We start from the raw sequence: 21,328 nt of genomic DNA, 5'->3' as shown, positions 1-21,328 counted from the left end.
TTTTCTTTCTCCCCCCCCCCCGCAACAACGATCTTTGAGATTTAATAGTTGTCTCCATTTAATTCACGTGCTGGCTAGGTCGATTTCCCCGGATGCCCTCTGACTATGCTTTCGTCCCCATCTGCCGAACGGATTCTGACCGCCCCAAAAAACGAAAGCCCCCCTCCGCGCCCCCCCCCCCCAGTGATCAGCAAGATGTGAAATGGCAGAGGAAAACAAACCCTCGGCATAAACAAACCCTCGAATCGCCTAATTTTTTTTTTTTTTTTTGGCACACGCCGACCTCTCTCTCACACAGCGGTCTTCCAGAATAGGAAGCTTGGGTGTAGGCGATCCGTTTAGGAGAAACACTAGACTACAAAATTTTAATCGGGTTAAATTATTCGGTCTAAACTGAAAAACTGGGGGATCGGACTCGAAAGTACCCGAGAGAAAAATCTGAAGCCTATATCCCATTCCTACACCTTCTAAGGAGCCCTCGCCTCCCAGTACAGGTAACATTAGCAACATTAAGGATGCTGAGAGTCTTAATCGTGATCCTGATCATCCTCAGGCGTCTCTTTTTGGTTCTACAAAGGCGAATGCAGCATCAAGGACAACGCCTGGGAAAGCCGGGCTTGCGATCCAGAAGGAAAAAGAAAAAAAAGACAAGTTTCTCTTACCCATTGCAGTTTTAGCCATGGTGGAGAGGACACAGATGCGCGGAGGTTGCGAAGGCAAAGAGGTCCAGCCACAGCAGTGGAGAAGGGGAATGAGAGAGCGCGAGCGAGAGACGACTAAGGCACTGAGTCAGCAGAGTGGGGCTGTGCAAAAGAAGGAGCCAGAGGCAGGAGCCCATGAATAATGATCACTCCTCAGTCCAAGCAGATTGGCTCGAGAGGTCCCCTGACATGTCTCCTGCCGAGCTAGAAGCTCCGGGCATTAAATATTGAGCTGCCAATGGTGCGGGAGGACAAGGTGCCAGAATGCAGTTTGACACGGAAACCGGCCCTTGGCTGTCGGTCCCCCCCTTTTCTTTTCCTCCGAGTAGTATATTCCATGTCAAAGGCTTAATGTCTTACAGGAACAGCCTATTGGTCTTGAATTCTGTGGCTGTTGCTATCTGTAAAACATGCAGTTCAGCCTATTTTGTGGCAGTAATAGGACAAGGCAGGGGAGAAAACGCAAAATGTTTTTCTCTTTTCTTTTCTTTTTAAATCGACTTCAAATCACAACTGATTTTGCATCCATGCATGGAGCTTATATATTTGTGGCTGCAGATCTATGCTTAGCTGTGTTCAAGGCCTGTGGAACACAGTGGGACTTACTTTTGTGTAAAGACGTATGGGGTTGCATTTTGTGTATGGACACAGCAATTTACTGCTCTTTTGTTCTCTTTCTCAAACTCATCTCCAGTAAGGGCCATGTCATAAAAAATGGCAGGTGGATTAACACTGTAGAAAACAGAGACGGGGGATCATCACAGACTATCTCTTAAACTAGGAAGGGGCCTGTTGTTGTTGTTTTTTTGAAAAACAAATCATAGACTAAGGAAATATGAACAATCCCACTAAGGGTAATCTCTGTGGTTTCACTTATGTATGTACAGTATCTGAAATTTAACAAAGAATAGAGAAAATCTCTTGAATACTCAGCATGGGTCAATATGAGACAGACATTTTTAAAATCCTTTTGTGCAGAACAATAAAAATGAAAGGGAAAAAAAACCCACCTTTGTTGTGATGCAAATCCATGGATGGAAAGATTAACATTGTCTTGAATTAGCATATCCCAAATTTAATGCAGAAGACTATCTAAGAGCAATGGTGTATCTAGGAGACCTCTTAAAGTGCAAGGAAGAAAACATCTTAACCTTAGACCAACTTTCCTACCAAACACCATGTCTGTTTTCTTAACTACATATTAACCCTCATGTTAATCCTCATATTGTCTGGAATGATGGGTGGTGTTTTTACATCTAAATCCTACATTGACTTAAGCATTGATTGAGAGCTTCCACGCATTACTTGGAGATGGAAATGAAAGTCTGAACTTAACTGGGTGTCATCAGTGCATCAGTTTCAACGAGGATGAGTTTGTTGTGTTAGTCTGTTGCAGCAAATACAATATTGTCTTGTGGAAAGTATTATTTAACACATTTTAATTGGTGTAAACTTTTGTGCACTTCAGATGTTATTGCTTCAGGTATTTATGTCCCACTATTCAAGGCAAAAGGCCTTCACAAAGCAGTTTACAATCTAGATTGTGATTCAGATGATGATGATTTTAACAGTACTGGGTCATCTTTGCATAGACATGAAGATTGGTCATTCACATCTTGTTATAGAAGGCAGGAGTTTATGACAAGCCAGCTAAGTTCTTCTTGGAGGACATAAAAACCTACACTCAAAAGCTGCATGATCCAACTCATCCTACTAGTTTCTGTGTACTGTATAAGCTTGTGCTTGTTGCCATTGGTATAAAGGAAGAACATTATACAAGTTAGTTAGATCTTTCATGTCTAGAGTTACAGAGTGTCTTTAAGTACCATCAATTCAGCAAGTTCTGATCAGGTTTTTTTTTTAGCAATATGGGGATAATACCTACTTACCAGGATAAGATGACAGCATCACTTCAATTTGTACATTGAAACCAGCTGGACTGTGAGTTGGAACAACTACCATGATGACAATTAGACAGCATCTTTTATTGCATTTTGGGATTATGACAAAGGCCACATATTATCATTTGCTCTGTCTTCCAGCCCCCAGTGTGGCTGCCTCATTCTTCCTAATGATAGGGGCAGTTCTTTACCCCAACCACATTGAACCTGGGATTGGCAATTCTGGGGATGCTTCTGGAATAAAACCAGACATAGATTATAGATACTTTTGTCTGGGGAAATTCCTTTTAATTTAAAGAGGATAGAAATGAATTGGAAGAAGAAGAGTCTTCTCTTTAGTTCAAGCATCGGGGATCAGAAGAAGATACATCTATTGCAATGGATAGACTCTTGGGCCATGATGAAGGAGACAGCTTTCACCCTAGTGATGAACTGTTACCATTCTGACAGGGCCACTCTAGGTTCCTTATATCTAAATATTATCACCAAAATACTATTGAAGATTTATAATATGTAAGTCAAATCATGTAAGAGGCAAATTGTCACTAATTAACTAGGTTCTGGTTTCATTCTGGTCACTTGCCCATTGCACAACTAGGTAAACAACTATCACCTTGCTAATAAGCAGCAATTCACTGTTGCAAGTTATGCAATTTCACTAACTTATGCATAAAGCCTAAATAGGATCCCTAATCGTATGGATCAGGAATTAATATATGAGATACTGCAGGTTTGGATAGGGCCAATGGCTGAATTTTGGGATCGATAGAGACAAAGGTTGCTGGTGAGATGCAAAATCCTGGGGTGGGGACACAGGTTGAAATGACTTGGTATTTGCGTTACTGGTGGTGTGTGTGTGGCGGGAGAGGCTCATGCGTCAGTGACTGAAAAAGGAGGGTAAGAACCTTAAACACTGTAATTCTGTTGGACGCTCATCAAAATCCTACCTCAGGAAATATTTAAATAGAAATCAAGTTACAGTGCAGATACAGAACAGAGTCATAGCTATTAGTTTGCACATTACACGTGGTCTCTGTCCTGGACTTAGATGCTCCGCAAGCTGGAGCTATGTTGCTATCCTTGGTCCTGAAATGCTCTGCTGACTTGCAAGCCATTACGCTGCAGCTCGAACCACTTAACTGAATTGTTCCGGTCATCCGACAGCTTGCCTCACCTCAGTAGTGACTGAAATCGGGAAGACATTGGCGAATCAGATTTTGGCTGAGGAAGAAATTGCATGTGTGGGTGTTTCCCTTCTATTGTTTATCCTGCTTCCCAAAATAAGAATTTGCTGTCTTCTCTCAGCACCTTGCCTCATTTCAGAGCATGTGTGAAGCTAGCGAGCTCAAAGCCCTGCCATCTGTTGGTCTGACCAAACAGCATGGAAGATTAATTTATTTCCCAGACTGAGGAATAGCAAATGGATGGGTTGTACGGGGTACAGACTGGGTGTAGAGGGGATGGACTCCAGTATCCTCACGTGGCACCTTTCCACCTCTATTCAGATGGACAGAAAGGTAATCTTTGGTTTTAAAAAGGAGATTTTCCGGCAAAATATCTGAGAAGCCAAGCTCCATACAACAGGCCAGTGAAAACAGACTGTCCAATACAAGTGCCTATATATGGCTGTGTTTCTGTGTCTGCATCCAGGTGTGTTTTCCTTAGGAAGAGGGAGAAAATATGTCCTTAGAAAGTGCATAGTTAAATTGTGGAATTTGCTACTGTAAGATGTAGGGGTAGTCGCCTACTTAGAGAGCTCTAAATATAGAATACGCACATTCGTGAAGAATAATGATATTAATGGGTTTTATTCATAAGGGCTGTACATTAGCTTCTATATTAGAGGTAATATGCTTCTGAATATCAGTTACTGTACTTCTCAAAGACATCAGATTGACAATGAGAATGGAACAGTATGTCCTCCATCTAATCCAATGTTAGCAATAACAAGGAACAACTGCTTTATAGTAGTTCTTTCTTGTTCAGTTCCTCATCATGGTTCCTGAAATCAAGAACTTTGGAATCCATTTGTCCAGTTACTAGGGGCGGAGGGAAGTTCCAGGAAAATATTGTATTCAATACTTCAATATGGAAATTTGTTGTTAATCCAACCTGTCCATTTGGTTGAGTTGAGTTTGGAGTGACCATCATCTGCTAAAACTGAAATACGAAGAAATGGAGTTGGAATGAAAGAATCTATTAACTGTACAAGAATTAATAACTGCTTGCAAAGCTCTACTGTCTTTCACCCCTTCCTCTCCATTGTCCCTTTTCCTCATTTGCAAGTGACATATTTCAAAAGGAGAACCAGCTGTGTCTGTGGAAGCACAAGACTCAAGCCAGGAAGTAGGAAAAGTTGAGTTCAGGCTCATGTATAGATGCAACCGGCTCACCTCTTCAAACACATTGCTTTGATATGAAGCAGCAATGGAGGGGTGTGGAGATTGGAGTGCTTCTCACTTTACATATAAGCATTCACAGGAAGATAACTCTTGAGAAGTACTCAAGGGTCCATGTAATCAAGCATTCTGTCTATAGTGGTGGCCAACTATATACAACAAAGCAGAGGGAACTGGTACATCCACTGGTGGCAAAAGTATAGGCTTGATGCATTTCAGTGGTGGCAAACTTTTAGAACTTTTGCTTCTAGTTTGGTCTGTACCAGCTCTAACATTAATCCAACATGCAAATACTATCCCTTATCTAAAAAGCCTGAGCTTTTAAGATAAGAATAAAATCTGCATTGCCAACATTTTTATACATCTTGAGATTCAGTATCTTGTACTTTTGTATCCAGCTATATACACAATGGGAAGCTAGCAGACTGCCATGTCTTGTTTGGTCCAGAAAACTGGGACAGTTATACTATTTCTAATCACAGAAGGCAGCTTCAATTTGCCATTGGTAGATCCATGCATTCACAAATCATTTTTATTTTTTGAAAGTTCACCTACAGTACTGGTCATCCATGTTAAGATCACAAACAAATCTGTGTTAATTGTGCATTTCATGAATAAGCATGTTTGAGTGCCTCTGTTGAATTTACTGAGGATAATCTTTATTAAAAATATTAAGAATAAGTATATTCTTATTAAGAATAAATATGCAATAATATCTGAATATGGACAGATGAATGTTATAAGAGCACTGTATCTGTAAATTTTAAGTGCCATCTTGGAAGAATGCATAACACCCCAGAGTCAGCTTCTTTGTTCTGTGGGACACCCATGGAAAAAATGGAAGAAGCAACTTGAGCCAAAAGGGGATTAGGAGGAATTTTGCTCATGGTGGCTTGCTGTGTATATCAAGATTTCCATATTTGAAAATAAAATGTGGCAGAGTAACAAGTCACCCTTATTATTATTTGTTATGTGTCAGGCACATAACAAAGCTTCCTGCTATCTCTGCTACCAGGGAACAGGGAGCAGGTTGCCTGAGCGCTGTAAAGATTTTCATCACCAAAAACTGGGCTCAAGAAATTACATGACAATCAAAATCATATCAACCACCTTGGCATTCCAGTTATTTATAGAGAATCATTATCAAACCACCTATAGAGCACTTGGGTCTACACGGTTTTTATTGTAGTGAGTTAATCATGCACTGTACAGGGAAAACAAGGGGGGCACTAAACTTTAGAATTGGATTTTACAATGGTGTCATTTACAATTTTCCCTTCAATGTTTTTCAGATATTTCCAGCTGTGAGAAACTACATGATTTTACAGTTGAATGGAAAATACCTACCTACCTACCTACCTACCTGCCTGCCTACCTACCTACCTGCCTGCCTGCCTGCCTGCCTGCCTGCCTACCTACCTACCTACCTACCTACCTATCTGGACTGAATTCTGTGAATGTTGTGTCTTCCAAACAGAAATGAGATCATATACAATGACTTTAGTCAATGCACTGAAGACACCAAGCACTGTTATGTTTTGCACATTGCATTTTAGAGAGTTAAGAAACCTCTTGCAGATGCAAATATATTATTTTTCATTTTTAATTATTTATTTCATTCTATAGTGCCCCTTTAATGCAATATAAAAACTGAACATAAACAGACAGACAGTAAATAAAAATACAATAAAAGTAGACGAGGGTAAAATAAACACATCAAATCTGAAAGCAAGATGGTGAATACACGTCATAAAAGAATGGTAGGGCAGTGGCAAAGGGTAATGCTATGATGTTGCTGTCAAATGCAACTCTAAATAGCACTGTTTTCAGCAGCCTCTTAAATGGGGTCCAGACACAGCTCAATCAATATTCTGGATGATTCTGTGAGTCCTCAAGTGAGGTAAGTGGGAATTCTTGAGAGTGAAAACATGGAGTAGGTTAAAGATAATATATCCCATTTAAATGATCAGAAAATTTGGCTGTCTTACATTTCACAGTTGGGTGCTCGGTTCAATTTCCATAATTCTGCTTGCCAAAGATGGGGAAAAAGTTATTTTTGGCCAATCTCCAGAATACAATAGGACCGCTGTATCTGCAAGGATCAATATCTGCAGATTCACTTATCTACAGACTGAAAATATTTAAAAATATTAAAAGAAAATGTCCCAGAAATATATATTTCTAACAATGAAGTTACCAGACCATAGAGTTTTCTATAATAATAGTGTTCTCTATAATCTTCAGGCTTCAGAATCCACAAGAGGGCTTGGATATGGGGGACTTACTGTATTCCCTGCAATATTCTGAGAGTTGCTGTTTAAGAACGTAACTTTTTCTATCTCTGTGTGCTTACTAAAGGAGAGCTGGAATCTTGACCTTTGAAAATATAGAGCAGCTAGCTGCCTATTGTTCGAGGCCAAATTTTGGGACACAACTCTCAGACTGTCCCAGCCAACATAGGCCACTGATAATGCCGGTATTGTGGATGTCATTATGCAGTAATATGTATGGAAAGTTCTGATTTTCATGTTACCAGCTTGCAGGATACATACCTGGAAAGGTTGGAAAAGGTTAACACCCTGATAAAGGTGTGATGAGATGTCAGTGTGATACCAGTGATGATTCACAGGTATCAGCCAATCAGATTCATTAAGAGATTTTTTTAAATTTCCAGCAAAAGCTTCCTTTCTGGCACTTGATGATTCTTCTTATCTGCTGGCCATGTGGGAGAGCTGATCCCAGAACAATGGGAGGTGAGAAGCAACCAAACGGCTGAGAGTGGAAACAGGGCTTTAGTCAGCTAGTTTGCAAAGGAAGACGTTTGTTCTTGGAAGACAAGGTCCAGAAGCTGGAGGCCTGTGTTTCTAATCTCTGTACTATTAGGGAGCAGGCTGGGTAGGTGGGGCTCATCAGCCTTGGAAGGCAGTCCATCTAGGAGAAGGAAAACTCTGATTTCAAACCTCCACTGCCTTGTGGCTATATCCACTTATGGAAAAGGCTTCAGGAGTTAACCTCAAGGCAAAATCCAGAGCTGGAGTCCCAGAGGCAGTTTGTGTCATTCTGGCAATTCCTGCGACGTCGCTGGAAACAGTTGTATTGGCTCTTGCCTTTCCATTGGACCATTTCAGCAACGTAAAGAGGGGGGATTTGTTGCTTGGGTAACAGCCTATCCTCCATATTATTTTATCCAGGCTTCGTGCTCTGGACAGGACACTCCAGCTTCTGATACAGTTTTGAAAGTTCCAAGTCCTCCATTCAGAGCACGTTACCATAGTCTCTCGAAACTGAAGGATACCTAATCTTGCAAAGGAATGTTAGTTTCTATTGCCTGTGCTGGTTACCCAACAATGTCTGCATCTGCTTTCTTGTGTGGTTTTTTTTTTGTACCACTTTGGTCTTTTCTACATTTTGTGCCCAGCAATGTGTGTCTGTGATTTTGTTTTAGCTTGCATTAACCTTTCTGCTTTGAATGTGTGGTAACTTTTTTCTTTTAAAATATAATGAAGTTAAGTTCCTTCTCACATGTAATCGCCTCTCTACTTGGTTGATGTACCAGAGAGTGCCTCAGTTAAGGACACGGAAGGCAAATTATTCAGCTTGGAATACTTTCTGGTTTCCTTGGGTTTCTTGTACTTCTCAGATTCAGGGAAGGGAACAGATATCACAACAGAAATCCTGCTGTATAGGATTCATAAGCAAGAGTTTCTTTCTTCTTGCATGGACAAAGGAGGGAGAGTTGGTGACAGCTACTAATTCCAGGTGATACAGAAGTAAGCTCTCCCTGGTTTTTCATAGACATTGGCTGGGAATAACCCTTGCAGCTGGCTAGGGGATTCTTGCACTTGCAGTTTCCCAAATTAAGTTTTCCATGTTTTAGACAAAATATGTTGAGGTTTTTTTAGTCAAAAGGTTTCTAGGAATTTGGTCATTCCTTTAGTAACAGAGTATGAGACAGAAAAACACAGAAACATTGAGAGATCATCCCAGTCTTGTCACCTGCTTCCTAGTTGCACACAAAATCTAAATCTTTCTCTATTGAATGTCACTCTCACTGCATTTTTATTAGAAAAAATATATATATTTACAGTTACCATTCATAGTTATGGTCAGAAGGAAGAAAGGTTAAAATGGAGCCTCTAGCATGCCAGAGTCCCACCATACTTGATGCTTCTCAGAAGAATGATCAGAGAAACAAGAGAGAAAGAGAAGAGATTATCAACAAGACAATATAATTCCAGGTAAAACATTAGGAAGACACTTGCTCCAATTGTCAGAGGTGGGTGGAACTTTACCTATCAAGGAATAATCACATTGGGCTGTAAAAGCCTCCTCCCACTGATACCCAGAATTTGCATTTACAAGATTACTATTTTTTCTGACAAGATGGGGACATGGTTTGACCCAGCATATGCTACTCCTACCTTCTCCAAGCTGGGGCCCTCCTAGATGCAATCAATGACAACTATCATCTCCAGTTAGCATGACTAATGGCTGGAAATGGTGGCCATTGCAGTCTGGCAGATATGGAGAGAACCATGTCGGGGAGGTCTGGGCTATTCTTTGTTTTCCTTCCACAAGCAGACAAAGATGTTTCTCTTCAAGCAAGCTTTCCTTTAAATGACTAGTTGACCAAGGGGATTTTTAAAAGGTTTTTTTAATTCTGTTGTTTTTCTTGTGTTTTTAATAATACTCTTATTTGTGAGTTTTAAATATGATACCCGTTTAATGCTTTTTTAATATTGTAAGAATTTATTATTTAGCCTTTACCTTTTTCTTTAATCCTGTAAGCTGCTTTGGATCCATTAGGAGAAAGGCAGCATATAAATGTTTTGAATGAATGAATAATTTGTAAAAGAGGCTTGACCTTCATTTCTGCTTTACAATTACTCAGTGGCCAAAATCCTGTTGTGCAGCTCTGCATGCACAACAGTGATAATGTGATCATCACCAGCAATGTGATTAAAGGTAAATGGCTGTAGTTTAAAAGCAATTTCAAGGCACACATGACCCATACGTGATAAAATCATTTAGCATACATTGCTAAAAGAAGACTTTGCCACTGCTTATGGCATCATCATTGTTGTGCATATGGAACTGTACCATAGGAATTCAGCAAGTATAATATTAAGACAGCAATAGGATTGCTACACATGGTTCATGTAAATTGAGCACTGAGGATCTTTCTTCAAAATGTCATCATCACTGTCAAGAAAATGAACATATATTTGACATTCTTATCAATGCATTCTTTGCTTTATACTATTGACACTTCAAGTATAAAACCTCCACTTCCACCTTGCTGTCCTTTCCATGCCTGGAAGGTGAAGAAAAACAGTTGAAGTATTTTAATCTCAGTTCAGCTTTAACACCTCTATTATGCCAAAGTCTCTGTCATAAAGTCTGAGTATTTCAAACAGAAATAGTAACCTACTTCTCTAAGTCTCAATATCACTTCAGAGCTATGCAAAATTCTGAAAATAACCTTTAAAACACAGTTATGTTGTTAATGCCTACCTGCCTAAAATGCTTCAGCAATTTTTGATGAAAAGCTCAAAGAATTTTGTTAAAAGCCTCTTCATGTGTTTCTTGAATTCATGCGTTACACCACATATCTGGTGGAATGCACAGATGGAAATCTATTGTGTATTTTAGTAAAGGATAAGCACTGAGGTAAAGGGTGGTGTGACTGTTACATTTATTAAGCTCCAATGCTGGGATCTGGGCAGAAAAATGGCATTCTAGATCCTTGGGCAGCTAGTGAGATGCATTTGATGCCTTAGTTGCTGTGAGCACATGTGATGCCCAGTGGGAGTAACAGTTGAACTGAACTTTCCAGAGCAGGGATGGAGGAAGTGTAACCCTGCAGGTGTTGTGCCATATTTCACATGCTTGAGTGGAACTATGCACAAAAAACTCAATGTATAGAAAATGCACTTTGCACATTTAAAAAATTAAAACAAAAACCATGAGAACTAGAAACTTGGTTCCCTTTTGAAAATTGAAAGCTGAACACTTCAACCATTACACATTCAAAGGTAAAAAAAAGTCCTTTAATGACTCGATCATGATACTCTTCTATATAACCCTGTGTGAAAAGAATGGAAAAGAATTAAAGGAAGGTAGCACCTAATTAGCTATCTATTACACAGAACATTGTTTCTTCCATTGCCTCTGTAGGCTTCTGAAAGCTTAAAGCTGAGTGTAATAACCATGGCCAGGAGTAATGAAACTGCTGCTGCAAATCATAATAAAAGAGAACACACTAAACTGAAAAAAGTTGGAAAAGACTGCAAGCTGTTATTAATTCGAATAAGCCAATTAAAACAGTAATTCACTGCTGCTGTCCAACATCAGAGGTTATATGATGCAAAACAATTATATTGCAGTCATGGTAAGGTTCTTATTTCAGGTTGAAAATTAAGAATGTTAAAAGGCTGTCTTGTTTAATTATTTATTCCCTCAAGTTCCATTATTGCTGTGACAGAACTCAAGAGTTGCCTTCCAACTTGTTAGCTGAAGGAGAACTTAACAGCTGAGGTTTACTTCATTCTCATTCATGGCTTGTTACATTTGAGCCTTGGATGATAATATTGGACTGTTAGGTGCCCAGTTGTAATGTGATTACAACCGAGGCTTCTTGTCGTCAGTTGCCTGAGCTTGGGAAAGTTTCTTCTTTGCACTACAACTCCCGAATCTCCCAACCAATATGGTCGTTGGACATGTTGGTTGGGGCCTCTGAGAGTTCTATGAAGATAGATAGATAGATAGATAGATAGATAGATAGATAGATAGATAGATAGATAGATAGATAGATAGATAGATAGATAGATAGATAGATAGATAGATAGATAGATAGATAGATAGATAGATAGATAGATAGATAGATAGAATCCTATTGGTCTTGGTATAAAGTCTGTAACTTGCCTAGGCTAATTGTGGCTAATTGATAAAGTGCTGGGGCACATCATGCTTATGCAATCAGATGCAACTGAGATGTATCTTGGCACTTTGACAATTAGCTGTAATTAGGTGCAGCAAGCCATACATACTTTTCAAAACTGGGCAAAGGATTCTAGACAATAAAAAGAAGACATGAATGAATGAATATATAAATAAAGAATTATATAATAAGAAATATTCCCAAGCTCTGATTCCAAGTTCAATTGCAGTTAATTTGGAACACAGAAGCTTGCAGCTCCAGAATGACTTTAGATAAGGAGTTGTGATGCCATCTGTTCAGCATCACTGTGATTAATGGATCTTCCTTGCTTCGAAAAGTGAATGAGAAGATTAAAATGGCTTTTAAGTTTTACTATTGTTTGTGAAATATTAGCATAGGGAAGTTAAGGAATGAAGAAGATAACTAAGGAGAAGCTTTACAATTATTTCCTTTCTGTTGTTGGGATTTCTGTTTTATGCTAGTTTTATGCTAGTTTAAGTGGATGTTTGCAACAGCTTGGCATGCTAGAGCATCAAGTGATTTGCAGTATGCAACCTCCCAGTTATTTAACAATAGTGATGTTCAGCAGTTGGACAATCTGTAATAACTAGATACAGATCTCAGTCTGTAAGAACTAGATGCAATTTTGTATTTGTTCATGGCCCATAGTGATTACCTCCATTGCTGTGAATACCATTTGCATCTGGTATTGTTTGGGGAATTTGGGGGCTTTTATAGTAAAAAGCAAAGTAGATCCTGTTACACCTCCACTAAACAGCAATATTTAGGTGAAAGGCAGTTTGTAATTATAAGTAAAAGCTAAATGTTTCATATCAGTTGTCTGAATATATTTTATTTGCTCTGTCTATAGACTTCCTTTAATTTGCTCTAGAGACTTTCTTCCTGTGAGCTGAAGGCAGAGTACATTTTATCTTTGCTTTGGATGCATTTCAACCAGCAGATTTTGTGCCTTCTAAACTTTAGTAACTTAGGTGAAAACCCTTCTCAGCTGACTTAGTTATAGCTCTATTCATATATGACTATATTTCTCTGTATTGCAAATGAGTACATTGTTTCACTAATCGTGTTTAATTTTTAAAATAGTCATGTGTTTTAACAAACTTTTCGCTTTGGTTTTCAACAATTTGATACAAGCAAGCAACAGTAAAAACAAGTTAAAATTAGTTGTATTATATTGTAGCATCCTGGCTCTTGGTTTTATAGTGTTCAATAACAACTCAGAAGCATCAGCTGGCCCAAAGTTGTGCTACGCACCTCTTTATGGATTTGAGATGACCCAATTCATATTGAACTAATTTTGTTTTTTTAAATTTGATTTATTCCTCACCTTTTCCCTAAGGAATGACACTCTAGGCATCTAACTATGATAGAATCAGATAAAGCAAATGCAATTAAAACATAAAATGGATGAAAAGCACAGTTGAGAACACATCAATAAAACAAAGAATAGCAGCCACATGGTTAAAAGCCCTTTCCACAGGACCCAACTTAATAATGAAAGGTCTGTTGAAATAAAAAAAAGCTCATGGCTTTTAACAGGCCTTTATCAAACAAATGCTTACTGGGGTCCATGTTGAGGTGTTTGTGATTACCTATAAAGAGTTTTATAGCTTCAGGCCTTAGGCCCATGTATCTCCGAAAAAGAGTATTTACCTGTTTACCATTCTCTGTTCAAGCTCAATTCCATTTCTATGTGAAGCAAGGGCTGTAAAAATTTGTAATAGCAATTACATTAATTGCCCCAAGGCTAGAGCCCATTTAGGAGTAATGTACAGAGTAATGACATAGCCACAGTAAAAGCAAGTTCGTGTTCAGGTGAAATAAGTAATATTTTCTAGTTTGTTGTTGTGGTTGTTCTTCCTAACATTTCGCCAGTCTCCATGGCCAGCATCTGTGGTCAGAGCTCTCAGGCTCCTGTCCTCTGAAGATGCGTTAGGAAGAACAGCCTTCAGAACATGGCCAAAGAGCCGGAAAAAACCACAACAACCATCAGATCCCAGCTGTGAAATTCTTCGAGAATACATTTTCTAGTTCCTTTCAAGCTTTGTTTTAAAAAGCTATTTGGGGGTATTTTAAGAAAATTTTGACAGGCATTTTTCAGATTTCTGTTACATTCTCTTATCAGTTCAAAGGGGTAAGGGAAGTACTTACAGTGGTGCCTCACTTAACGAGCGCACCGTTTCATGACGAATCCACATAGTGATGAGGTTTTTCGAATTGCAAAAGTGATTGCATAATGATGTTTTCAATGGGTAAACATCGCTTTGCAATGATCGGTAAGCGTTTCGCTTACTGATTATCGCATAACGATGTTTTAAAAACAGCTGATTGGCAGCTCCAAAATGGCCACTGGGTAAACAAAATGGCCACCCGCAGTGTTTTCGCACCCTTTCCTTGCTTACCGGGCAGTGAAAATGGCGGCCAGATGGAGGATTTCTGCATAGTGGTGAGTTTTTTCCCCATAGGAACGCATTAAACGTGTTTTAATGCGTTCCTATGGGTTTTTCCCCCTGCATTGTGATGAATCCGGATAGCGACAATTTTTTTGGAACAGATTATCATCGCTATGTGGGGCACCACTGTATTTTAAAACTGTTGATTGTTTTATATTTTTAGCTGTGGTGAGTTACCTTGGGTCCCCTATGGGGTGAAAGTTGGCATATGAATGAGCAAATAAATGAATAAATGAATATGTACTTTTTGTAAATGTTTCTAAGGTGCAATGTCAGAATTGGTCACTAGAGAGAACCAGATAGCACTTCCCTGTATTTTTCTGACCTGAACTCAATACTGTACAATGCAAGGTGTTAATAATGCTAGCAGGAGAAATAATAGCAGCATCCCAGTTCAGTCAAAGTAATGAGTTATGCAACAAGTTCCTTTTAAAAAAAACATTCCAAGCTATGTTCAAGGCTATGGAATGTACTTCCTACCAAAATCTATAATTGTTCTTCATTACCACCCTGCCCCCCTTTGTTATTTGGGGTTACAATGGCATTGATCTGAATCTTCTTTAAGCTTAAGATTTATTCTCTTTTAAACAGGTTGTAAAACAAGCTCCATATATATAGTGTTCAGATTTTGTAATATAATTTTATTCACAAAAATTATACTGTTTCTTATTTTCAGCAACATATTTACAGAAGTGTAACTGCTCGTCTTTGTATGACCATAAATGGATGAAAGTATAAAATATTTGTAAAAAATTTTCAAATAGGAAATATGGAAGGCAAACCATAAACCACTCAGCATAGTACCAATCAGCTAAAAATTAAATGATGCATTCTAATTACACATTGCTAGAATTAAGACTATTTAATATGGAAAGTCAAATCTTGCAGGACAGATTAATAACTTTATTAATATCTCCATTCAAAATGGTTGTTTTATAATATGGCATTCCTGGGATTTTCAAATTAACACTTGATAAGCAACACTCATAATGAGACATATACATTTATTAAAAGTCAAAACCGAAGGTACCACTTAAAATGATAATTGTATGGTGAAATCACATTTGAATAATAGGCACTTGCACAATTACTATAGTGATAGACGGATTAAGTAGCTTTGCATTTTAATGATTTATTTTCCTTATGTTGACATTTACTTGTTAGCTTTATTTTTATTTTACTGGTGGGACAGCTGCCCTCTTGGCTGATTTAGACTGATAGAAACTGGACCTACAGAAAAGCTTTATGGAGACATGACTTACAGAAATTGAATCAGTATATTGAAAGGGCCAGCTGTTTTTCACAATTTAGCCCTGCATCCAAATCTGCAAATATAGTGTCAACATTAAGGTTTTCTGTAACCAAGTTTAGGCTTCTTTTATCCTGCACATATTTCCTGAAACAATAAATATGCATTTTCAATTTTTAAATTCACTCTGATTTATCAATACCAAATATTCTTATAAAGCTAGACACAGCAGCAGCAGAGGAAGAAGGTGTGGGATGATTTTGGTTAAACCTAGGTCCTCTTTTGTCATGCCTGTTTGATTCATGTGAGGAACATAAAAACAGAAAGCTGTAAAAGTGCTGCTGCTGGTACTGGTGGGCATCACATAGGAAGACATGTTGTTTACTCCCCCCTCACTATCTATCCTCAAGTCTGTAACTGATCAAAAGGGGTTAGGGGTAAAAATTGCACTATGATACCCAAGTCCTTGGACACATCTAAAGCAACTCTTTGGATCCTGGCCAGACTGAATTTCAGGTTTCATTTTGCAGATTCTCATGCAATTTGCTGCAAGATGAAAAGCTAGTATTTTCAAAGTAAAGCCTTACTGGAGAAATGAACAAAGATTCAATAAAGATGAAGGCTCAGTGTAGCTTAGGCTTATTTAGAACATTGCCTCTAGAATGTTATTTGGTGCACCAAATCCTACACAAGTCTGTAGCTGGAAACAGCTCTCTGCCCCCAAAATGTGCTGCAGGCCAGAGGGGCTCTCACATTTAGTACCCAGGAGTGTGACACACAAGTTGTCCTGCATCACACGTGATGAGCACGAAGCACTTATAGACTTCAACTTGCAGATGAGATACTTTATTCAGTTCTGAGCATACTACAAACCAGATCTGCATTCTTAGCAAGCTGCAGTAAGGAGATGTTTCTTTCCATAGAGTGCTGGCTCTTACATTTTATGGGTCCTCAGATAAGATGCTATCATAAGATCCGTGTGTGGCCCTTCCTTGCATTTTTTGCCATTGCCTATTTGCTGAAGGGAATGCCCACACTTCCTTTCCCAAGATGCTTCCTTCAATTCTCAGTTTCTTCTCCTCCTGTATACTGAGTTGCTTGACTAAGTTCCTAAGTTCCTTTACTAAGTTCCTTTACTCCTTTACAATGCAGTGCACACATCAAACAAATGTACACATCACCACCACCACCACCACCACCACCATCATCACCATCTTAAAGTTGCAGAGCTGGAAGGGATCCTAAGGATCATCGAGCCCAGATCCTGTCAAGAAGGCACATTGAGGAATCGAATTTACAATCTCTGGCTCTCCAGCCAGATATCTAAACCACTGAGACTAAGGTGCAAAATCTCTTGCAGGGTAAACTACTTGGGTCTGTCCTAACTAGCATAACTGCAACTTGTTCTGCATGTTGTAAATTACTTTGCTTTTGTTTTGTGAGTGATTGGTCATTGCAGCATAAACACAGGCTTCATTTGTAGGTCTGACAGAAGTTTGAATGAGCTGTGTACCATGAGGGAAAACAGGAAATACCCATTTGGCAGTAGGAGGAAATATGCATCAATGCTCCCATTCTCTTCTTTTTCTTCCCTCTCTAATTAGGACTGAGTCAAATGAGGGGCCTGCAGCAATTTCTTTTACACATCTTTAAATCAAGGCCATTAAAAAGCAATAAATCAGTTTTTGTTTGATATAGTGTGATTGATGGATCTGCTTTGCAATGGTGATGTCATTCCTATGTATGAGCATACTTATTTAGTCATATTTGTCATTTGCATTGCACATTTCAAGTGTTCAAAGCACAGCCTAAGGCCCTTTAGTGAGTTAAAGTGAGACTGAATCAGAAAGTTCCTGGCTCAAATCTACTTAGCCACCTACATTAGTTCCTGGTTGAAAATCTAATATTTTCTTCCCTTTTTAAAGATTTGTACCCTGCTTTTTTGAGTCCCCAAAGAGGCTCACCAAACAGTCATAAAAGACAGCCATTCTATTAAAATCTTTGGCTTAGAAATTAACACTGTAAAAGTGTTATGAAGAGATGTCTATGAAGAGATGGAGAAGGGAGAGAGGAGCACGAGCTCGAAACAGAAAATTCAGCTCAAAAACTAGTCATAATAAGTAAGCAGTTCTCTTTCTCAGAATATGTGGGAAAGGATAGGCAGAAGGGACACTTGAAACCATGAGCAGGTATTTGATTGCTGCCTTGCCTGAAGGTACAATTGTGCCACTGGGCACAATTGATCATTGAGACGATCATTTCAGGTGACAGGTGCTGGGGGAGGAAAGGTGAAATTGTTCCTCCTGGACTCCCCAGCTGTTTGCTTCTGTTGGCATGCAAACTGGGCTATGTATGACACATATCCTGTCCTGTGCCTCCTAAACAAGTCTCCTGCCTCACATATAATAAGTGACACGGTCTAAAGTTGGACTAAGCTCTCCTGCTGCCTGAGGAGGAGAGGGAAGGGCAGCTACCTCAAATGGATGCCACCTGCTGCTCTTCCCTCAACCCTCAACCACAAGAGCAAGAGGGCAGAAAAGACCACTTGGTTGAGAGGAAGAAAAAGCAGGTAGTGGCTGCTTTGGGGGAAAAGAGCAACCAAGGGGAACATGACAGAGATGAGACTTACTTCATGCCATAGGAAAAAAAAAAGTTGTCTAGCTATGATCCTGAGGGGCTCTTCCTACTCTGAGTTGCCATTCTGGACTGGCCATTTCTCAGCTCATTAGTTCAAACACTGCTGCCTCTGGAGAGGACCTTTGGGACTAAGGCTTTGTGAAAAGGGGAATTTTTGAAGACTGCTTCAGTACAGCCTTAGCCTCAAGGACCAGACTCCTGAGCCAGCCATTTTTTTGATCTAATTAGCCATATGCAACCAGGATAGAGAAGTAGAGCAGTAAAAGCCCTCTGGAGCAGTGGCTGTGCTCTCTTTTCTTCTAAGCATGTGATGGCTGCCACCACCTTCATCTTTGTCATTGTCTGTTTTCTTCAAATAGCTGTCATTCATCTCTTCATCCTCTCAGCCAAATGACCCTCAAATTCTGGTAGTGAGTGGCTCTGGCAGAGGGATGTGATTGGTGGTGATGACTCTCAGGTCACTGTCCCCAGTACTGTGCCACCTGAAGCAGTCACCTGAGGTGACAAAGACAATCTGATTCCCATTTAAACTGCTCTCTAGCCAGTGTCTATATATGGAAAGAACTTCCTTTCACCTCAGCTTCCCTGCATCCCCTGGTTCTCTGACATGGGGCAGCTGGTGTTATACCTTGATCTGAAGTGCTTCCAGTTTGAGCATCCCACATACTGGTGATAAAAATCAAGAGGTATTGATTTTTTGGGGTCTCGAAAAAAATATGTGAAGGGGGATGTCTTATGACCATCAGTGCTGTTCTTAGCAGTTATCAGATAGTGGCTACCATTCTTTCCTCCAAATGTTCCTTGAACGAATACTGTACGGTTATATAATGCTTGTTTGATGACTGAAAAGAAAAAAGTATGTGTTTTCTGCTGTTGGGCGGAACAAGTAGTGCTGCCCTTAAACAGACACAGCATGCAATGCTAACTTTCCCCCTTAACTTTCCAAATAGGTGCCTCGCACAGCGAGGTTAATCCATTCTGGATTAACCCTCGCTGTGTGAAAGCATCGTTGAACGGGGCAGGAAAAGCCATTGGAACGCAATTGGGCCGAATACTCACCGTTCAGCGATGCTTCCCTATGACCGGCAGCCATTTTCGCGCCCTCCCCTCACTTAACGAGGGCGTGAAAATGCTGCAGGTGGCCATTTTGGGGCTTCCGGCAGCCATTTTGTAGCCGCCGAACAGCTGATCGGTGGGGCGCAAAGTGAAGGTCAGTAAGCAAACCGCTTACCGACCTTTGCTCTGCGATTTTCGCCCTATGCAGGCACCGTTTTGCGATCGCATTTGCGATTGCAAAACCGGCCTCGTAGAGCGAATTCATCGCTCTACGAGGCGCCCGTTGTGCGAGGCACCACTGTATTAACCCAATCCTAGGCATTTGCAGGGCCATTATGATGGTGGTGTGGTTAGTCCAGCTAAACCAGGATTTGACCATACTTTTGCCAGTTTATTTCCCTCTCCTGGCTCCTGTTAAACTCTTGATTTAATTTATTTATATATTTGGGTCTGGAGTCATAAATCTTGAATTGTAAAATATTGCTTAAATAAAAGTTCAGAAAATTTGTGCACGTGAGGTATTGTACCAGGCTAATCTGTTAAGACTGGATTTTGACCAGTGCCACAAACTGGAAATGGCAGTGGGAAACTCTGATATAACAAATTGTTAGAAACCAAACCTGCATGCGTACATGTTTATATTTATAAAGATTTTCTACAGAGAGAAGCAGCAGCTTTGCATTTGATATGCAGTTGAATTCTGGTCTTTAATTTTATCTGTGATTCCCCACACACAACACACTACAGCCCCACTTTAGATCTTCCACTTCACAGGCATGTTAACAATGAAAAAAATAATGGATTGTAGTCTTACAGTCACTTATCTTTTTTTACAAAAATTGGAAAGAGTTTTTTACACAATCCCTCAGATACAACCAGTACAAATGTAGGTAATTGTGTTGTACATGGCTACAATAGCACATACTGTACCTTAGTTGTATCCCTCCTGGATTACTGTAACACACTTTACGTGGGGCTGCCATTGAAGACAATTTGGACACTTCAGCTGGTTCAATATGCATCACATAGTCTGGTGAGTGAGACCAGTTATAAGGAGCATATAAGGCTCCTGCAGTTACAATAACTGCTCTGGCAAATAATCTGTTTCCAGGCCCAATTCAAAGTGCTAGGTACCACATATGAAGCCCTACACAGCTTGGGGCCAGGCTATCTGAAGGAATGTCTCCCCATATGAGCCTTCTAGATCATCAGAGAAGTGCCTGATGTTCAAGCTGGATTTCAAAAAGGAAGAGACACTCTAGATCAGTGGTTCTTAACCTTTTTGAAAGAAACACCCCCTTGAGCCATTGAGGAAGTTATCATCGCCCCCCTCGCTGAGGTGATGATATCTTACCTACCTACCTACCTACCTACCTACCTACCTACCTACCTACCTACCTACCTACCTACCTACCTACCTACCTACCTACCTACCTACCTACCTACCTACCTACCTCCCCACCCGGGTGTGAGGCAGCGCTTCACAGGGCAAAGATCAGGACCCAAGAGACCCTTTCCTTCCACCCGATCCACACTCAGTGCTCCCCTAAAAGAAAAAGGTGAGACGTGGCAGGTAGAAAGAGCTGGATCGTCTGGCGGCAGCAGCAGCACTGGATCTACTGCCAGCACTGCAGCTGCAGTCGCCTTCACAGGTTTGGCTCGCTCCAGCGCCCCCCTACCACCCCCTTCTGTTCTTTCGCCCCCACACCGCCCCTTTTCATTCTACCGCCCACCTGAAAAATGAAATCGCCCCCTGGGGGGCATTATAGCCCACGTTAAGAACCACTGCTCTAGATAACATTGCAAAAATCCATTGGCTATTGGAGTGCACCACAGAGTTTCCAAAGACCACTTTATGCTTTATAGGTAAAGGTTCCCCTTGACATTTAGTCCAGTCATGTCTGACTCTAGGGATTGTTGAGGACAGGGCATTTTGAGATCACCCATTCATAGGATCACCATAAGTCAGAG

General features: G+C 40.0%; 2 protein-coding genes across 2 annotated transcripts in view; one reads left to right on the top strand and one right to left on the bottom strand.

Moving 5' to 3' along the window:
• STMN2 (stathmin 2) overlaps positions 1-19,633 on the bottom strand; it is a 47,316-nt gene extending 27,683 nt beyond the window's left edge. The window contains exon 1 of the mRNA XM_020787578.3: positions 663-19,633. Coding sequence (XP_020643237.1) covers positions 663-681 — 19 coding nt within the window. The 5' untranslated portion in view covers positions 682-19,633. The remainder of the gene's footprint in view (positions 1-662) is intronic.
• LOC144589259 (uncharacterized) overlaps positions 1-21,328 on the top strand; it is a 486,230-nt gene that overhangs the window by 196,055 nt on the left and 268,847 nt on the right. The window lies entirely within an intron of this gene.

This window comes from Pogona vitticeps, chromosome 4 (assembly GCF_051106095.1).
Source record: "Pogona vitticeps strain Pit_001003342236 chromosome 4, PviZW2.1, whole genome shotgun sequence".
Lineage (NCBI taxonomy): Eukaryota > Metazoa > Chordata > Lepidosauria > Squamata > Agamidae > Pogona > Pogona vitticeps.
The sequence above is the reverse complement of the archived record's forward strand: the minus strand, read 5'-3'. Positions and strand labels throughout refer to the sequence as shown.